Genomic DNA, 18516 nt, shown 5'->3' on the forward strand with positions numbered 1-18516 from the left:
GTGAAGGGCTTTACAAAGGAGAGATTGATAGACTAAGTTTATTATCACTAAGATATAGGAGGAGGCTGATGAATGTCCTTATAGAGGTTCATAAAATGATCAAGGGCATAGAGAGGGCAGATAGTCAGAACGTTTTTCCTTGGACAGGTGACTCTAAAACAAAAGGGTAAAGGTCTAGGATGAAAGGGAAGGATGTTAAAGGAGATCTGAGGGGCAGGATTTTCATAGAGAAGCTACTAATTATATAGAATGAGCCAGAGGGGGACTTGATAGAGGTATTTAAAATTATGAGAGGGATAGATAGAGTTGACATGGATAGGCTTTTTCCATTGAGAGTGGGGGAGATTCAAACAAGAGGACATGAGTTGAGAGTTAAACGGCAAAAGTTTAGGGGTAACATGAGGGGGAACTTCTTTACTCAGAGAGTGGTAGCTGTGTGGAACGAGCTTCCAGCAGAAGTGGTTGAGGCAGGTTCGATGTTGTCGCTTAATGTTAAATTGGATAGATATATGGACAGGAGGAATGGAGGGTTATGGGCTGAGTGCAGGTCGGTGAGTCTAGGTGAGAGTAAGAGTTCGGCACAGACTAGAAGGGCTAAGATGGCCTGTTCCCGTGCTGTAATTGTTATATGGTTATATGGTTATTGGGGGAGGGAGAGTGATGGAAACTGATACAACTGCAATGTTTGAAGGGTGTTTGGCAGTTATTTCACTAGGAAAGACATTTAAGGGTTTGAATTCTATAGGATTCACATGGATAAGCATGGACAGGTTGGGCCAAGGCGTCATTTCTGTTCTGTAGGGATCTATGATGGGCTCCCATCCCGTAAACTTCTGGGATTCTACACTGAAGTTTTAGTCATCAGGTAGCCTGCTGTTTCCCTATTTACTACTAACATGCTTAATGTCCCTTTCTCACCATGTTTCGATAAAAATACCTCCCTCATGCTCAGTACTCATGTTTCTGTCTTTTGTCTTACATCCCACTTCTTCCTGCCCTGGTCTGCTTTGTATCCAGTCTACTCTTCCCCCCAGTTCTGAGTAAGGATCTTTTTGCTCAAATGTTAACTGGTTAGCTGGTTTCTCTTTCCTCAGATGCTGGTCTGCCTGTGTGGCTGAGTTCTTCCACCATCTTCTGTTTTTGATTCAGATTCTAGCAGGCTGGAAGTTTCTTTTTTGAGGGAGGGGAATGAAAAATAAAGAACAATAGGTCTTAGAGTGAAATTCCGTGATGGAGAACAGCTGACCAAAGCAGAACATGAGCTCTGACACTGAATTAGAATAGAGTTGGATTGCTGTTCTCAGCATCGGCCAGTGCTTCAGGTAAAGTTGAGGGAAAGTAAGTAAATTGGAAAGAAATATTAATGTAGTGTTTTGTAATATTGCCACTACCTGAAAAGATTTTTGAAGTTCTAATTTCCAAAACACTATCAGTCAATCATTTCAACAGAAGAAAGCTTTTGAGCTATCAGGAGAATGGGTAACTGGACAGCATTATCAATGATGTTCCAAATGGGCTCTTCATCTGTTAGTCTCGTTGAATGTAAAATTTTAACTTAGAATCTTCATAGTGTAGAAAGAGTTGGTGTGCCAAATTCAAGGCATCATTCAGAGAACAATGGCTTGCCTTCAAACAGTTGTTGTCCTGTGAAACTCTTGCAAAATTATTGATGAAAAATGTATTCACTTTCATAAGCTGCTCACAAAAAGCCATTACTCTTCTTGTCACTGGTTCCTCCCCTTCTTCCTCCTCCTCTCACTGGGAGGTTAACAGACATAACTAGGAGAAACTACAATGAACAATGGCCAATAATTTCTGAAGCATTCACAGTGGCAAGCTGAGTACTGTGTTTGTGAAATGAGGTTCTGTTCACTATGCTAGCTGAAGGCACGATGTAACCGTCCCTACTCTGTTTTGTCTTAAACCCCAAGGTCAAGATGGACGAGGAGTTTGAGAAAGGCCGCATCAAGGAGCTTCAGCAGCAACGGATGGCTGTGCAAAAAAAGACTTTCACCAATTGGATAAACCAGATATTTCAAAAAAACAAGGTAACACTGCAAATATTGGAGTAAAGAAATAATGTCTTGTTATTTTTTCATCTGCATCAGTCATACAGCATTGATACAACATCAGTCTTCTGTAATCTCAATATGGAGAAAACTACAGGAAAATGCTGGAAAGAGGAGAAAGGAAGGAGCTGAGCATTGCTCAATTTTTCCTTTCATAAATGATGAGGAAACACCTCAGCCTACGTTGGCTTTGTTGGTTTAATTGAGGTAAGGTAGTTTGTGTAAAGCACTTAATGTGTGGATCTACTATCAAGGGGTAAAGGGCAGAATGACACTAGGTAGTCACTGCACTCCTTTCATTCATTATCTGCTGTGTTGTACAATGTGGCTCATTATGGTCTTTCCATGATCATGCTTGTTCTTGGCAAATTTATCTACAGCAGTGGTTTGTCATTGCCTTCTTCTGGGCAGTGTCTTTACAAGACGGGTGACCCCAGCCATTATCAATACTCCTCAGAGACTGTCTGCCTGGCGTCATTAGTTGCGTAACCAGGACGTGTGATATGCACCAGTTACTCATACGACCATCCACCACCTGCTCCCATGGCTTCATTTGACCCTAATCGGGGGGCTAAGCAGGGGCTACACATTGGCTAAGGGTGACCTGCAGGCTAGCAGAGGGAAGGGACACTTTACATCTCCTTTGGTAGAGACGTGTGTCCATCCCACCACCCGAGCACACCTCTATGTTTGTCATTTAACAAAGCAGCCTATGTTTGCTTGGCTGAAATCCATAAATTGCATGGAATGGGGTGTGAATTAGAATGGAGAAAGTGAAAAAAAGTAGGAGATGCCTAGAGTATTTTGTATTTGATTAAGGGGGGTACGAGGATGCAGGAGTGAAAGTGTGACATCAAATTTCTGTAAACTGTTGCTTAGACAACCGTTCAAGTACTGGATGTACTTCTTTTAATATATCATCATAACCTCTAAAAAGCCATAAGGAATTTGAAAGTCAGTAGTTGAGTATAGACATGGGAAAATCTCTTTGTTTAGGGGATTGTGGTTTGGCATGGAGAATGATTAAGTTAGAGACCTTTGGAACTTTTGAGGAAGATGTTTCCCTTCGCCACCATTGAGCATACCTACATGAAACGCAGTTGTAGGAAAGCAGCATCCAGCATCAGGATTCCCTGCCACCCAGGACATGCTCTCTTCTCACTGCTGCCATCAGGAGCCTCAGGACTCACACCACCAGGCTCAGGAGTAGTTACTAGTCCTCAATCATCAGTCTCTTGAGCCAAAGGGGAAAACTTCACTCAACGTCACTTGATCCATCATTGAAATGTTCCCACAACCTATGGACTCACTTTCAAGGACTCTTCATCTCATGTTCTCGATATTTATTGCCTATTTATTTATTATTATTATTTCTTTCTTTTTGTATTTGCACAGTTTGTGTCTTTTGCACACTGGTTGAATGCCCAAGTTGGTGCGATCTTTCGTTAATTCTGTTATGGTTATTATTCTATTATGGATTTGTTGAGCATGCCTGCAAGAAAATGAATCTCAGGTTTATATATGGTGACCTCTATGTACTTTGATAATAAATTTACTTTGAACTTTGAACTTTATGTTTAAGTGGAGAATGTGCTTCATTATTAAGACTTCATGAGAGGAATTAGTTTTAAGTGGTCCTATAATTTGCTAGTGTAGATACAATGAGCAGATTACTTCCACTTAGGTTCCCCAAAGTCCTTTCTGAGGGAGTTGGTCTTAATACATAATGAGCCTTGGAGCACATTATTTTACTCCAAGATTACATTCACTGCTTGAAAAATTACTTCTGTTATTTTACTATTAACTGACCTTTTCTGCCACTCAAAATCAACCCAACTCCTCAAATCATTATATGGAACCTATTTTCCAGACCAACCCAGGCATCTTGGCCCCTCAATCATCAGGCTCTTGAAAAACTTCACTTGCCCCATCTCAGGGCTGTTCTCAGAACCTACGGACTCACTTTAAAGGACTATTCATCACATGTTCTCGATAATTATTGCTTGTTATTATGGCTGCCTGTAAGCAGACAAATTTCAAGATGTATAATTTATACATTTTTTGATAATAAATGTGCTTTGATTCTTGAATCTTTGAATTATTTCTTTCGTTTTTCATTTGCCCAGTTTATTGTCTGTCGAACATGGGTCATACAGCCAGTAGGTGCGGTCTGTCATTGATTCTATTACAGTCATTGGATTTATTGAGTATGGCCACAAGAAAATGAATCTCAGCGTTGTAGATGTACACCTATGTACTTTGATAAGAAATTTACTTTGGACTTTGTCTCAAGTTGTTTGAGTTTTAACAAATGTAGGAAGGTTGGTATGCCTTCTGATTTGGGAGAGATGGAGCATATTTCCCCTTGTGCTTTGCAGTGGTGACTCAACAGAGATAGGCTGACACAAGTGAGATATTTACAGATGCTGAGGTTATAGTTTGTACAGGTAGAAGCTTAGTCAGGCCTGTATCCCCTGTGTGTGGTAGAAGATTCTGTCCTTGTGACAACTCTATTAGATGTGAGGTAAAAGGCAAGCGCAATACTGATAACGGGACTATAAAAGATTTTGTGCAATAAACATAGAACTATGGATTTACACAACACTAGTTCCATAAATGTGACATTAACCATAATAACTGGCAGGGTTATATCCACATAAACATGCATTGTTGCTGATAAATCAATATAATTTACAATATTCATGCCTTTGGAGTGTCATATACCTGGTGAATCAGATGCAGAAGGTAAATATGTAAGAGGCATTGCTGAAATACTTGTTTGATGTTGACACTTAGAAACTTCTGAAGTAAAATGGTTATCCATAGCCTTCAATATGGCTTCATAGAGAACTGTGGGGCAGTGGTTGCACATTCACTACTGAATCACAAACAAGAGTCTGCCAAATTCCTGCAGCAGTTTGTGTGTGTCACTTCTGAATCAGTAGGTCAGTGTTTCAAACACACCACAGAGATTCGAATATCTCTGATACTCTGTTAAAGCTCTGAGGGGCTGCTGATCAATCCAAAGTTGCTGTCTTTCATGTGGGATATTAAACTGCTCTCTAAAGCAGATATAAAAGAGGACACAGCTTTATTTGAGGTCTGTCGAGAGACCTGTTCGGTACCCTACTCACTATTGTTCCTCAGTATCATTCAGACAGATTATATAAAACCATAAGACTTAGAAGCAAAATTTAGCCATTCATCATGGCTGATTTATTTTCCTACTCAACTGCATTCTCCTGGCTTCTGTCTGTAACCTTTGACACCCTGAATAATCAAAAGCCTATCAAACTCTGTCTTAAATAGACTGTACCCTATGATTTGGCCTCCACAGCATTCTGTGGCAATAAATTCCACAGAATCACTCCCCTCTGGCTAAAGAAATTTCTCCTCATTGTTCTAAAGGACATCCTTCTAGTCTGAGAATGTACCCTCTGGTCCTGGACTCCATTGTAGGAAACATCCTCTCCACAACCACTCTATCTAGGTCTTTCAATATTCGATAGGTTTCTATGAGACCCTAAGCATTCTTCTGAACTCCAGTGAATACAGCCCAGCATCATCAAATGCTCCTCACACAGTAACCCTTTCATACCCGGTATCATTCTTGTGAACCTCCTCTGGACCCTCTCCAATGCCAGCACATTCTTCCTTTCTCATCTTTTCTCCCTGTTTAGAAAATAGTCTATGCACATACACACATACCTCCAGTCTCCCAAGCGGTGTCTCCGACACTACCCAAGTGCTCTCAGAAGCTACACTATACTTATGCCTTTATCCACCCTCAGTGTCCATCAAATGAGTATACACACACTCCTCTGATTACCTTTCACAGCCTGTACTCTCGTCTCGACACACACACACACACACACACATACAATGGAAATCTGAATCAGTGTCTTGGTCTGAAATATCAGCTGATTATTCCTATCCATAGATGCTGCCTGACCTGCTGAGTTCCTCCAGGATTTTGTGTGTGATTAGTGTTCATGGTTGCTTGGTGGTTGATGGCTGTTTGAACTAGCTGGACTGAAGGGATGCTTTACTTAGTCGATGACTCAATGAACTGTAGATCATTGGGATTTTTTTCAGTTATGTTAAAATCTGAGAAATTCCAGACAACCTCAGTGAAGGAAATGGCTGACTTTTTCCCATTTGGATAGCATGAAGTGGATTCTACGAGGATTAGCTTGCTTTTGGACACTGCCCCAGTAATAGTCAGTGTGCTAGCCTAGGTCCCTTTTCTTTGTTATTGTCTGCTCAATCTCCTACACCATTTGCTTCCTGAAGATAGAGAGACATTTTTAACCTCTTCCGGTTTTGTTCTATTACTTTATCCCAAGTGACGCATCGAATAATCTTGTGTAATAAGTGTGTTTTACCCAAGAAAGGAAGAATACAGCATATTTTCAAATTAACTATCACAATCCCAAAATATCTCAGTTGTCTGAACTGAGTCAGCATTGTAATGTAGAAATTTAGCTTTTTTTGTTTGAATTAATCTATTACTCAGGAAGACACATGGTTTAATACCAGTTTATATCAAGGAATCACTAAACCTTTTAAAAATTGCCAGGTAGAAAAAAACAGTAAAAGTAATGAGCAGATCTTCAGTGTGCACAATTTACATTAATAATTCTGTCAAGATTCTTGCTGGATAATCCCATTTAGCTTTCAATAGTGAGGGATTGAAGATTTATTCCATAATTTGTTTGGATTCTTTAAATAACAGCTAGTGTATTTAATTAAATGAGCTAGTTTGTTTGACGATATTTTCTCTTGAAATGCTTTGCATCTGATCAATGCATCGAACATCAGTGATGGAGGTTCTCAAATAGCCATATTCAAGCAATGAGAAGGGAATTAGGCAGTAAATTTCAAAATATTGTTGCCAGAATAACAAATTCACCTGCAGCTCCAAATTCACAGCTGATTCAGTTTATGCTGCAAATAGTATGCATAAATTTAATTCTATGTGTGATTTGTATATACTAAAGAAAGAAGCAATTGTTTTCAGAGATCAAGGCGATGCATCATTAGCACATTAAGGTATAAATTTTGGTACTTATCTCAAATGACCTATTTATATGTTTCACATTGAATAAATTATGTTGGCTTACATCCTAAGTCTAGATCTGATTTTGGCTTGTTATTTGAAGTTTAGAGCTTCAAAGTATATACCACTTAGTGCCTAACATATTGAGTTTAGTAGTACAGCACATTTCTGCATCATGTCAACTGAATTATAGTTGTGACTAACAATTCCAAAAAAACTTCATTGGTTATTAATGCACTTTGGGATATCCAGAGACTGAGTAGTGTTATATAAATGCAGGTTCTTTCTCAATGCAGAGGTGACTCCAGGATTTCTGAAGCTAATTTGGGACAATAGAGAAGTCAGCAACGAATATCAATGAACGAGAAATGTGCTTAAAAGACAAAAAAATAAATAGACACACGAGATTCCGCAGATGCCGGAAATCCCGAGCACTTGGCAAGTCAGGCAGTGTTATGTTTGTTCTTGATAAAAGACATCTTCCATTGCACTGAGCTGGTCCTTGTTGCTTATATTCCTATAATATGTCAGTGATATTTTAAAATCATTTATTTCCTGTGAATCATGATGAGGTTCCAATACCATGAAAAAGCAGATTTCTGTTTCCAGCCATTAACCGTTCAGCTTTGAACCTTTAGTTGTTTAGCTTCAGAGGACAGTGAGAGTTTGCTTTTCCCCTTGTCATGGCTTTCTCATTCTCTGCATTGTTCACTGCTTATATTGAACACCCACTGTATCTTACAGCTTGTTTACTTTATTTATATTCTTCTTTCTTGATTAGATCTTGCATCAGGAGTAATGTACAAAATGTTCAGATAAAGCTGGGCAGAGATGAATCAATAAACGGGTGTGGAGTCCATAATCGGGGAAGGAACAACTGACTTACTTATGCAATAACCAGAGGATCATAATGGCCTGGAATGTCTTACCCAACTGAGGAATGTGTAGGAAAAGACTATAATTTGATCTCATTACAGAATCTTTGAAAATCCGCAGACGCTGGAAATCCAAGCAACACACACAAAATGCTGGAGGAACTCAGCAGGCCAGGCAGCATCAATGGGAAAAAAGTACTATTGACATTTCGTCCGATATCCTTCAGCAGAACAAGTCAATGAAAGCAATGTAAGGGGTATGGGTCCTTGTTACTTATTCTGCAATGAGATAAAACTATAGTGTTTTCCTACATATTCCTCAGTTGGGTAAGACATTGATTGTTCTTTTTAGTCCAGAACTACTTTCCTCCAGTAATTCTAGGTCCTGCTGAAGGATCTCAGCCTGAAATGTCAACTGTACTTTTTTCCATTGATGCTGCCTGGCCTGCTGAGTTCCTCCAGCATTTTGTGTGTGCGTATATTTAAAGCTGAGGTTTATAGGTTTTAATCAGTCAGGGCATCAAAGGTTATGGGGAGAAGGCAGGTGAATGGGGTTGAAAGGGATAATAGATCAGCCATTGTGGAATGGCAGAGCAGACTCAATGGGCCAAGTGGTTTAATTCTTCTCCTGTGTCTTCTGCTCTTATATTTAACATGTGTATTGCTACGTAAAGTAACTGGTGACTAATTTTGTCTTATGTCATATGAGTTTTATTCAGCCATTATGCAGGAGGAGAATGAAACTATCTCATCTTTGAAACTGTAAAGTGTTTCTTTTCACATACAAATACGGATGCTTCTGGAAGGGTCAATCATTAAGATGTAGCGCTCGATGGCAAAATGTCATAATTTAAGATTGTACAGTATAACTCAAGGTCAATTAGTTAAATACATGGGACATTTGATTTACCTGGATGCCTAGATGGATGCTAACTTCACCTGAACGCACCTAGTCTTCGCAGGACAGCCCTCTCATTCCAGGGGTCAAATCAGTGAAATCACTCTACATGCCATTTACTCCCACCAGTGAATTGGATAATTTTGTATGTTCTGAATTGATGTTCCAACTGTCCTGTTGTTTTTCCATTCACTAATCTCCTGCAGCAGGAATCTGTTCTCTACATGATGGTTTTCTACTGCGGGACATCTGAAATGCCCTCATTTTTTGTGAAATGGAGGATCCCCTTGGCTGTGGTTGATGGAGCCTCACCCACACCTTCTCCCTTTCCCCCACTTCTCCTGTCACCACACCTCCTTTCTGTGTAGCTGTTACACTTTATTCTGCATTGTTATTGTTTTACCTTGCTCTGCCTCAGTGCTCTGTGTAACGGTCTGACCTGTATGAACAGTGTGCAGAAGAAGCCTTACGCTGTTACAATAATAGACCAGTCTCAATGCCAATTCCTCACCGCACAGCTACGAGCTAGAGTTCTGTTGGTGTTTATCTTTTACCCTGCTAGCTTCCTTTCCAGCACATCACATTCAGTCACTGCCACCAGCTGCAGTGCAATCCCAGCACCAGTCACATCTTCCCCACCCCACCCCTTTCTACTTCTCACATGGACCACTCTCTCCATGACTCCCTGTTTCACTCATCCTTCCCCTCTGTCACTTCCCTCTGCAACTTTAAGAGTTCCAACGCCTCCTACTTACCATCATCCAGGGACATAAGCAGCCTTTTTAGGAGCACCTCCTTCACCCTCACCTACAACATTTGGTCCTTGCAATGTGGCCTCTTCTACTTCAGAAAGACCACGCACAGCTTTGATGGACACCTACGCTCTGTTTACAATAACTGTCTCAAGCTCCTGGCCTCAAACTATTTAAACTCCCCTCCCTATTCTCACACCAATATGCCTTCGGCTGCTGCTACTGCCAAGATGAGGCCAAATGCAAACTAAAGGAATCACACCTCCTATTCCACCTGAGCATTGAATTCTACTTCTGGTGACATGCACCTCTTCTCTTCCTTTTCCTGTCCTGTAATCCACAGAGACGCTCACATACAATATCTTCTTTGTAACCACACACACCCCCTTGGCTCTCTGTTACCCATTTCTTTTCCTTCAACCATCTGATTCCACCTGGCTGCCACCCACACACTCAATCTACAAGGTCCATGGTCTCTTTTCCGTTACTTGTTCCACCATTCCTCCTTTACCTGATTCCACTTATCATCTCTCTTTCTTAATGCATTCTGTAATCTGCAGCTCAATCACTTCTCAGACTCTCCCTTCCACCATCCTTTCCACCCGCTGCCTCTGCCCATTAATCCTTCCTCACCTGGACCCACCTGCCACTTTCCAGACCCTGCCTCACTCCTCCCTCTCACTGCTTTATACAGGCTGTCTCCCTTCTACATCCTCAGTCCTGACGCACAGTCTCAATCTGAAACATTGACCATCCCTCTGCCTCCGCACTGTCGTCCGCTCAAAACTTATCTTTTCTTTGCTGCAGATTCTGGGAATCAGCAGTCTCTTGTGTTACTAACCTCCATGGTTGACTTTGTAACCTAGGACTTTAACTAGGCAAATTCTACGGCACTGTCCATCCAACAAAACTCAATGATGAAAATGATCAGACTAGAACTAGGGTGTGCAGGTCAGTGGGACTAGGCAGGGAATGGTTCGGCACAGCCAAGAAGGGCCAAAAGGCCTGCTTCTGTGCTGTAGTTTCTATGGTTTCTATGGTTTCTATTGCTGAAGTCTGAGAAGCATGCAACTCAACTGCTTCCAACTTTGTGAGGCAGTCACCTAGTTTGTCATAATCATTCTCTGAATCTCAACAGCATTAGGGACTGGATGAAGCTGTTCAGTCTGTGTTCTTGCTGCTTATAGTCTGGTAATACGTGATTTCCAGACTTGGGCGAGACAAGATTCACCTAACACCCTGTACATACTTAATAAAATCTTCTGATGGAGCTAGTTTTGCATTCCACATTGGAAAATAAATTGAAAGCCACAGATAGTAAGGATAAGAAAGGGGTTCTATAATTCGGTCATATGATCTTGCTCATTCATCATCATCATTATGTGCTGTGTCATATGACAGAGATGATTGTTCCAGCAAATTTTTCTGCAGAAGTGGCTTACCATTGCCTTCTTCTGGGCAGTGTCTATACAAGAGGGGTGACCCCATCCATTATCAATACTCCGAAGAGATTGTCTGCCCAGTGTCACTGATGACATAACCAGGACTAGTGATATGCACATGACCATCCACCAACTGCTCCCGTGGTTTCACGTGACCCTGATTGGGGGGCTAAGCAGGTGTTACACCTTGTCCAAGGGTGACCTGTAGAGGGAAGGAGCACCTTACACCTCCTTTGGCAGAGGCACGTCTCCACCCCGCCATCCCTTGCTCATTACAGAATGTAAAGAAAAGAACATTCAGACTCTTGGCTTTTTATTGCTTTTCAGGTGGAAACTATGGGAAGAGTTTAAGTGGGTGACTGAAATCCATGATAAGACGGAGAGTTTGTGAGTGATTATATGAATTACCAGAGTCCATGCTTTCATGAGCTGGTGGATGGCCACGGAATGTAAGGTGGATGGTGTAATTAATGGGAGGAAGTTTCAGTGGATGGTTTTAGTTATAGACTAAGATATTGAATTTTCTCACCTTTTAGATATTTCATTTTATTTTCTTATTTGATTCAGGTGAAGACTTTTGTGAATGACTTGTACACTGACCTGAAAGATGGGATCATCCTCATTAGTCTGTTGGAACTCATCTCAGGAGAGAAGCTAAAGAGACCCAACAGAGGTAGAATGAGAGTTCACTACCTGGAGAACAACAGCAGAGCCATTGCCTTTTTGAAAACCAAGGTAAGTATTCACTATATTACAAGAAAGCTGACTGTGTCTCACTTTATTGATGCAAAATCCTATCTCTGGAGAAGTGTTCCAATGTTGTCATCTGATGGACTTCCGACTCACAATTTTTGTGCATGTCTTCTCCAATTCATGGTGCTTGTAGAACCTCCAAGCTGCATTGAGGTTGAACTCATTCCTGAATGGTTGGTGGTAGAAATCCTCATCACAATACAAAGGTACCTATCTGACCAATAAGTTTATGGACTGAGAGCCGAGAGGTGAAATTGTCTGAACATAGTTAATTTTGCTGGAATCGGTAAATACGTTGGGTGGCAGTTTAAGGGGCCATATCCTCTGTGATTCCGTGGACACTAATGTACCTGTCATGTTATGTGTGTGCAGACACCCTCATATCTGGACTTTTCATACTGGCCCTCTCACTACTGACGCAGGTTTTCAACCAGAGCATTAACAATTCCTTTCCTCCCACAAAAGTTCCTCCAGTAGGTTGTTTGTTGACCCTGATATTGAAATGTGCCCTCTCTCCTGCTTACAGATAAATGTGAATTTGATTGGGCCTGAAAATATAGTGGATGGCGACCACACCCTGATCTTGGGTTTGATCTGGATGATTATACTACGCTTTCAAATTGCCTCCATCACAGTTGAAGAAGTAAGTCAAACCTATCTTACTCAGGGGAAAAGCTCCTTGCTTCAGTACACGTGGATCTGACCTTTCTGCTGACATGCATGGAGTAGCAATCTGGCAGGTCCTGAAGTCATGAAGGCTTTATACAAACTCAGGTCTTTTTTAACCCAACGATACTAGGCGGCTATTTGTTTGTTTGTTATGTGCCATGTCATATGACATAGATGATCACTATCTTTCCATGACCATGATTGTTCTTGGCAAATTTCTTTACAGAAGTGGTTTGCTATTGTCTTTTTCTGGGCAGTGTCTTTACGAGATGAGTGACTCCAGCCATTATCAATACTCTTTGGGGATTGTCTTCCTGGCATCAGTGGTCACTTAACCAGGACTTGTGATATGTATCAGCAGCTCATACGACCATCCACCACCTGCTCCCATGGGTTCACGTGACCCTGATCAGGGGAGGGGGTGGGGTGTGATAAGCAGGTGCTACACCTTGCCCAAGGGTCACCTGCAGGCTAGTGGAGGGAAGGAACACCTTACACCTCCTTTGGTAGAGACATATCTTCATCCTGCCACACTAAGAAAAAGGTTATAATCTAACTAAAGCTCATGGTAACACACATAAAAGTAGCTGGTGAATGCAGCAGGCCAGGCAGCATCTCTAGGAAGAGGTACAGTCGACGTTTCAGGCCGAGACCCTTCGTCAGGACTAACTGAAGGAAGAGTTAGTAAGAGATTTGAAAGTGGAAGGGGGAGGGGAGATCCAAAATGATAGGAGAAGACAGGAGGGGGAGGGATGGAGCCAAGAGCTGGATGGGTGATTGGCAAAAGGGATATGAGAGGATCATGGGACAGGAGGTCCGGGGAGAAAGAAAAGGGAGAGGGGGGGAAAACCCAGAGGATGGGCAAGGGGTATAGTGAGAGGGACAGAGGGAGAAAAAGGAGAGAGAGTAAAAGAATGTGTGTATATAAATAAATAACGGATGGGGTACGAAGGGGAGGTGGGGCATTAATGGAAATTAGAGAAGTCAATGTTCATGCCATCAGGTTGGAGGCTACCCAGACAGAATATAAGGTGTTGTTGCTCCAACCTGAGTGTGGCTCTCCCCCTCCCCCTCCCACTTTCAAATCTCTTACTAACTCTTCTTTCAGTTAGTCCTGACGAAGGGTCTTGGCCCGAAACGTCGACTGCACCTCTTCCTAGAGATGCTGCCTGGCCTGCTGCATTCACCAGCAACTTTAATGTGTGTTGCTTGAAATTCCAGCATCTGCAGATTTCCTTGTGTAAAGCTCATGGTACCAGCTCTCGATACAGTGATTAAGTTCCTTTCCAGAACACATCTGGACAGTATGTAGGCTCTTATAACACAGACAGCAGCTTATTGGCCCACCAGCTCCATGTTGGACCCCAGCAGTCAGCTCCTCAGTCCCATTCACCCTCCCCGTATTCTCCCCGCTCCCCTGCAATTTGCTCTCACCTGCTTTTTGATTATTTTGTCATATGGGTGATTTACAGTCAACAATTAACCTAACAAGGTCAACACCAAATTTATTGACATATGCACAAGAACGTGTATGCACAGATGCAAGGAAAAATATACTTGCAGCAACATCACAGGCAGTAGCATTGTATAAGTATAATTTTTACACAATCTTACAAGAAAGAACACAATTAGGACCTAAAAAATCCATTTTAGAGCAAAGTGATCAAAGTGTTGCTAATCTGTAGTGATTAAAATTCGAGAATCGGATGTTTGAAGAGAAGTAGCTGTTCTGGAATCTGGTGGAATCTGACTTCAGGCTTCTGTACCTCTTGCCCAATGGTAGCTGTGTAAAGGTGACATGGCCCAGATGAGGGAACTCGTTGATGATGAACGTTGCCTTCCTGAGGTAGGCTAGAACTTGCGGGTGTGAATTGGGATGATGTTTTTGCAGGGAAGTGTACTATGGACATGTGGTCGATGTTTAGAGATCCCTTGCAGGATGTTAGGGATAAATTTGTCCTGGTGAGGAAGATAAAGAATGGTAGGGTGAAGGAACCATGGGTGACAAATGAGGTGGAAAATCTAGTCAGGTGGAAGAAGGCATCATACATGAGGCTTAGGAAGCAAGGATCAGATGTGTCTATTGAGGAATATAGGGAAGCAAGAAAGGAGCTTAAGAAGGGGCTGAGAAGAGCAAGAAGGGCGCATGAGAAGGCCTTGGCAAGTAGGGTAAAGGAAAACCCCAAGGCATTCTTCAATTATGTGAAGAAAAAAAGGATGACAGGAGTGAAGGTAGGACCGATTAGAGATAAAGGTGGGAAGATGTGCCTGGAGGCTGTGGAAGTGAGCGAGGTCTTCAATGAATACTTCTCTTCGGTATTCACCAATGAGAGGGAACTTGATGACGGTGAGGACAATATGAGTGAGGTTGATGTTCTGGAACATGTTGATATTAAGGGAGAGGAGGTGTTGGAGTTGTTAAAATACATTAGGACAGATAAGTCCCCGGGGCCTGACGGAATATTCCCCAGGCTGCTCCATGAGGCGAGGGAAGAGATTGCTGAGCCTCTGGCTAGGATCTTTATGTCCTCGTTGTCCATGGGAATAGTACCGGAGGATTGGAGGGAGGTGAATATTGTCCCCTTGTTCAAAAAAGGTGGTAGGGATAGTTCGGGTAATTATACACCAGTGAGCCTTACATCTGTGGTGGGAAAGCTGTTGGAAAAGATTCTTAGAGGTAGGATCTCTGGGCATTTAGAGAATTATGGTCTGATCAGGGACAGTCAGCATGGCTTCGTGAAGGGCAGATCGTGTCTAACAAGCCTGATAGAGTTTTTGAAGTAGTGACCAGGCATATAGATGAGGGTAGTGCAGTGGATGTGATCTATATGGATTTTAGTAAGGCATTTGACAAGGTTCCACATGGTAGGCTTACTCAGAAAATCAGAAGGCATGGGATCCAGGGAAGTTTGGCCAGGTGGATTCAGAATTGGCTTGCCTGCAGAAGGCAGAGGGTGGTGGTGGAGGGAGTACATTCAGATTGGAGGGTTGTGACTAGTGGTGTCCCACAAGGATCAGCTCTGGGACCTCTACTTTTCGTGATTTTTACTAACGACCTGGATGTGGGGGTAGAAGGGTGGGTTGGCAAGTTTTCAGACGACACAAAGGTTGGTGGTGTTGTAGATAGTGTAGAGGATTGTCAAAGATTGCAGAGAGACATTGATAGGATACAGAAGTGGGCTGAGAAGTAGTAGATGGAGTTCAACCCGGAGAAGTGTGAGGTGGTACACTTCGGAAGGACAAACTCCAAGGCAGAGTACAAAGTAAATGGCAGGACACTTGGTAATGTGGAGGAGCAGAGGGATCTCGGGGTACATGTCCACAGATCCCTGAAAGTTGCCTCACAGGTGGATAGGGTAGTTAAGAAAGCTTATGGGGTGTTAGCTTTCATAAGTCGAGGGTCAGAGTTTAAGAGTCGCGAGGTAATGATGCAGCTCTATAAAACTCTGGTTAGGTCACACTTGGAGTACTGTGTCCAGTTCTGGTTGCCTCACTATAGGAAGGATGTGGAAGCATTGGAAAGGGTACAGAGGAGATTTACCAGGGTGCTGCCTGGTTTAGAAAGTATGCATTATGATCAGAGATGAAGGGAGCTAGGGCTTTACTCTTTGGAGAGAAGGAGGATGAGAGGAGACATGATAGAGGTGTACAAGATATTTAGAGGAATAGATAGAGTGGATAGCCAGCGCCTCTTCCCCAGGGCACCACTGCTCAATACAAGAGGACATGGTTTTAAGGTAAGGGGTGGGAAGTTCAAGGGGGATATTAGAGGAAGGTTTTTTACTCAGAGAGTGGTTGGTGTGTGGAATGCACTGCCTGAGTCAGTGGTGGAGGCAGATACACTAGTGAAGTTTAAGAGACTACTAGACAGGTATATGGAGGAATTTAAGGTGCGGGGCTTATATGGGAGGCAGGGTCTGAGGGTCGGCACAACATTGTGGGCCGAAGGGCCTGTACTGTGCTGTACTATTCTATGTTCTATGTTCTATGTCCTGTAGATACGTCCAATGGTGGGGGAGGGGAGGGATGAGCCAGTGATGTGCTGGGCAGATTCCACTATTCTCTTGTGTTCCCGCACATTCAGATTGCTGAATAAGACAATAATGCATCCAGTCAGGCTACCATCAACAGTACATCCGTGGAAGTGTGTTAGAGTGCTTGGTGTCAGGCCAAGCCTCCCTCACTTCCAAAGGAAGTAAAGACTGTGGTGTGTGCTTTCCGTATAACAGCATCCAAGTGCTGTGCGCAGGACAGGTTATTTGAGAAGGTAATGCCCAGGAATTTACAGCTGCTGACTCTCCCCACCACTGATCCCTCGGTATAGGCAGGTGTGTATCCTCCCTCCTTTCCCTTCCTGAAATCAGCAATCAGCTCTTCTGTTGAGCGAGTGGGTGTTGTTGCAACACTTCCTTGGGAAGAGCACCCAACAGAAGCTACGTGGTTAGTCAGCCGTGCCGATACATTCCACAGGTACTAGTTGAGTCATAAGGTGACCTTTGAGAGCAAGCCACGCTGCATACCGGTTAACTGATTGGAAGTGGTGAACTGGAAAGCTGGTGGATCAATTTATTTTTGCTAGCATTGTTGGGGAGAAGGTAGTTGGTCAGGACCTGTACATCACAGATTCAGCGATCTAGTGGTTAACTGAAGACCAGGTTTCTGTCAGTACGGCATTGTCCTCGGTGTTGCTCTGGTATTATCAATCCAGATTATGAACTTTTGTCCTGAACTGTTGCCTTAACAGTGCCCGAGGTGTCAACATGACTAAGTGAGCCAAAGCTAATTATTTCAGCTATTATGTATTCTCAGAAACCTTCAGGCAATGTGTAGGTGCCAAAGGAGGCATGAAATTTAGCAATTCCCATGCACATAATGAGGAGGAAGACTTAGCTACTTACTAAAGCACAGAAGAAGGACATTAACCACATCAAATCCCAGCAGAGCTATCCCACAAGTCCCATTCCCTCCTCTACCTGAAGCTTTATTCTTTCTTATATGCCATTATCTCCCCTTTGGTTCTTAAACAACTTAACTATATTTACAGATAATTTCCAGCACAGTTAGCATACCAGCTGGTTTTCCAGGTGAAAGAGGAAATTGGAACAGCAGTGGAAACCCACACAGCTGCAGGAAGCACATGAGGCCGAGACGGAACCAGAACCCTGAGCTGTGAATCGTTGGCAGGAACTATGCACCATCATGTTGCTGTCATGTAGACTTTAGGTCATTTGGGCTCAGGTGTCCTTGAACATTCTAGATCCTAGTCTTCTTCAAATGCCAGAATTTTGGCAGGAAAATCAAGGCAATTCCAATGAACTAGTTAGGGACTGTTCTGTTCTCTACAAAATGAACAGATGAAAATATCAGAAACAGGAAGCTATAATCTCTTTAGAAAAGCAGAAGTCAAATGATGATTTTAAAATTAAGGAAGTGTTGTATAGGTTAGAAGTAGAAAGTTGTTTGAAGCCAGAGATTTTCATAAATAAATGTAATTTTACATTCATGAGAAGTTTGACTAAAGTGCAAAGTGACAGTGGAACTTACCTCTGCATGGGATAGCTGAGGCAAACAATAGACTTTACTTTCTGAATTGTACTAAGTACATTATGAGTTTGAGCAGGTATCCAGTGATGGGTGATGGTGTGGGGATGTCTTACATTATCTTCTACAGGTGAACACTGAAGCGGATTCATTACTTGCATGATCACCTCAGGCTATCTTCTCAAGTCTGGAGACTATTCGTTGGTCCTCGATCTCTTTGTTCACCACCTTTCTGTTCTGTGCTAGGATGAGTATGACGTCAGCAGTGCCAAGCGTTCTGCCAAGGAAGCTCTGCTGATCTGGTGTCAGCGAAAGACTGCTGGGTATAACAATGTGGAGCTTCAGAACTTCTCATCAAGCTGGAATGATGGATTGGCCTTCAATGCAATCATTCATGCACACAGGTAACAACAAACACTTCAGTTATTGGGACATGAAAATAACGTACTCTACAAGAA

At 42.4% G+C, this 18516-nt stretch overlaps 1 protein-coding gene across 1 annotated transcript in view; it reads left to right on the plus strand.

Annotated features, from left to right (window-relative positions):
* Positions 1–1864: 1864 nt before the first annotated feature.
* The window catches only part of sptbn5 (spectrin, beta, non-erythrocytic 5), a 279715-nt gene continuing 263063 nt past the window's right edge, over positions 1865–18516 (plus strand). The window contains exons 1-4 of the mRNA XM_072264468.1: positions 1865–2048; positions 11663–11830; positions 12375–12491; positions 18305–18462. Of these exons, the coding sequence (XP_072120569.1) occupies positions 1938–2048; positions 11663–11830; positions 12375–12491; positions 18305–18462 (554 nt within the window). The 5' untranslated portion in view covers positions 1865–1937. The remainder of the gene's footprint in view (positions 2049–11662; positions 11831–12374; positions 12492–18304; positions 18463–18516) is intronic.

The sequence above is a fragment of the Mobula birostris genome, chromosome 1 (assembly GCF_030028105.1).
Source record: "Mobula birostris isolate sMobBir1 chromosome 1, sMobBir1.hap1, whole genome shotgun sequence".
In the NCBI taxonomy this organism is placed as follows: domain Eukaryota; kingdom Metazoa; phylum Chordata; class Chondrichthyes; order Myliobatiformes; family Myliobatidae; genus Mobula; species Mobula birostris.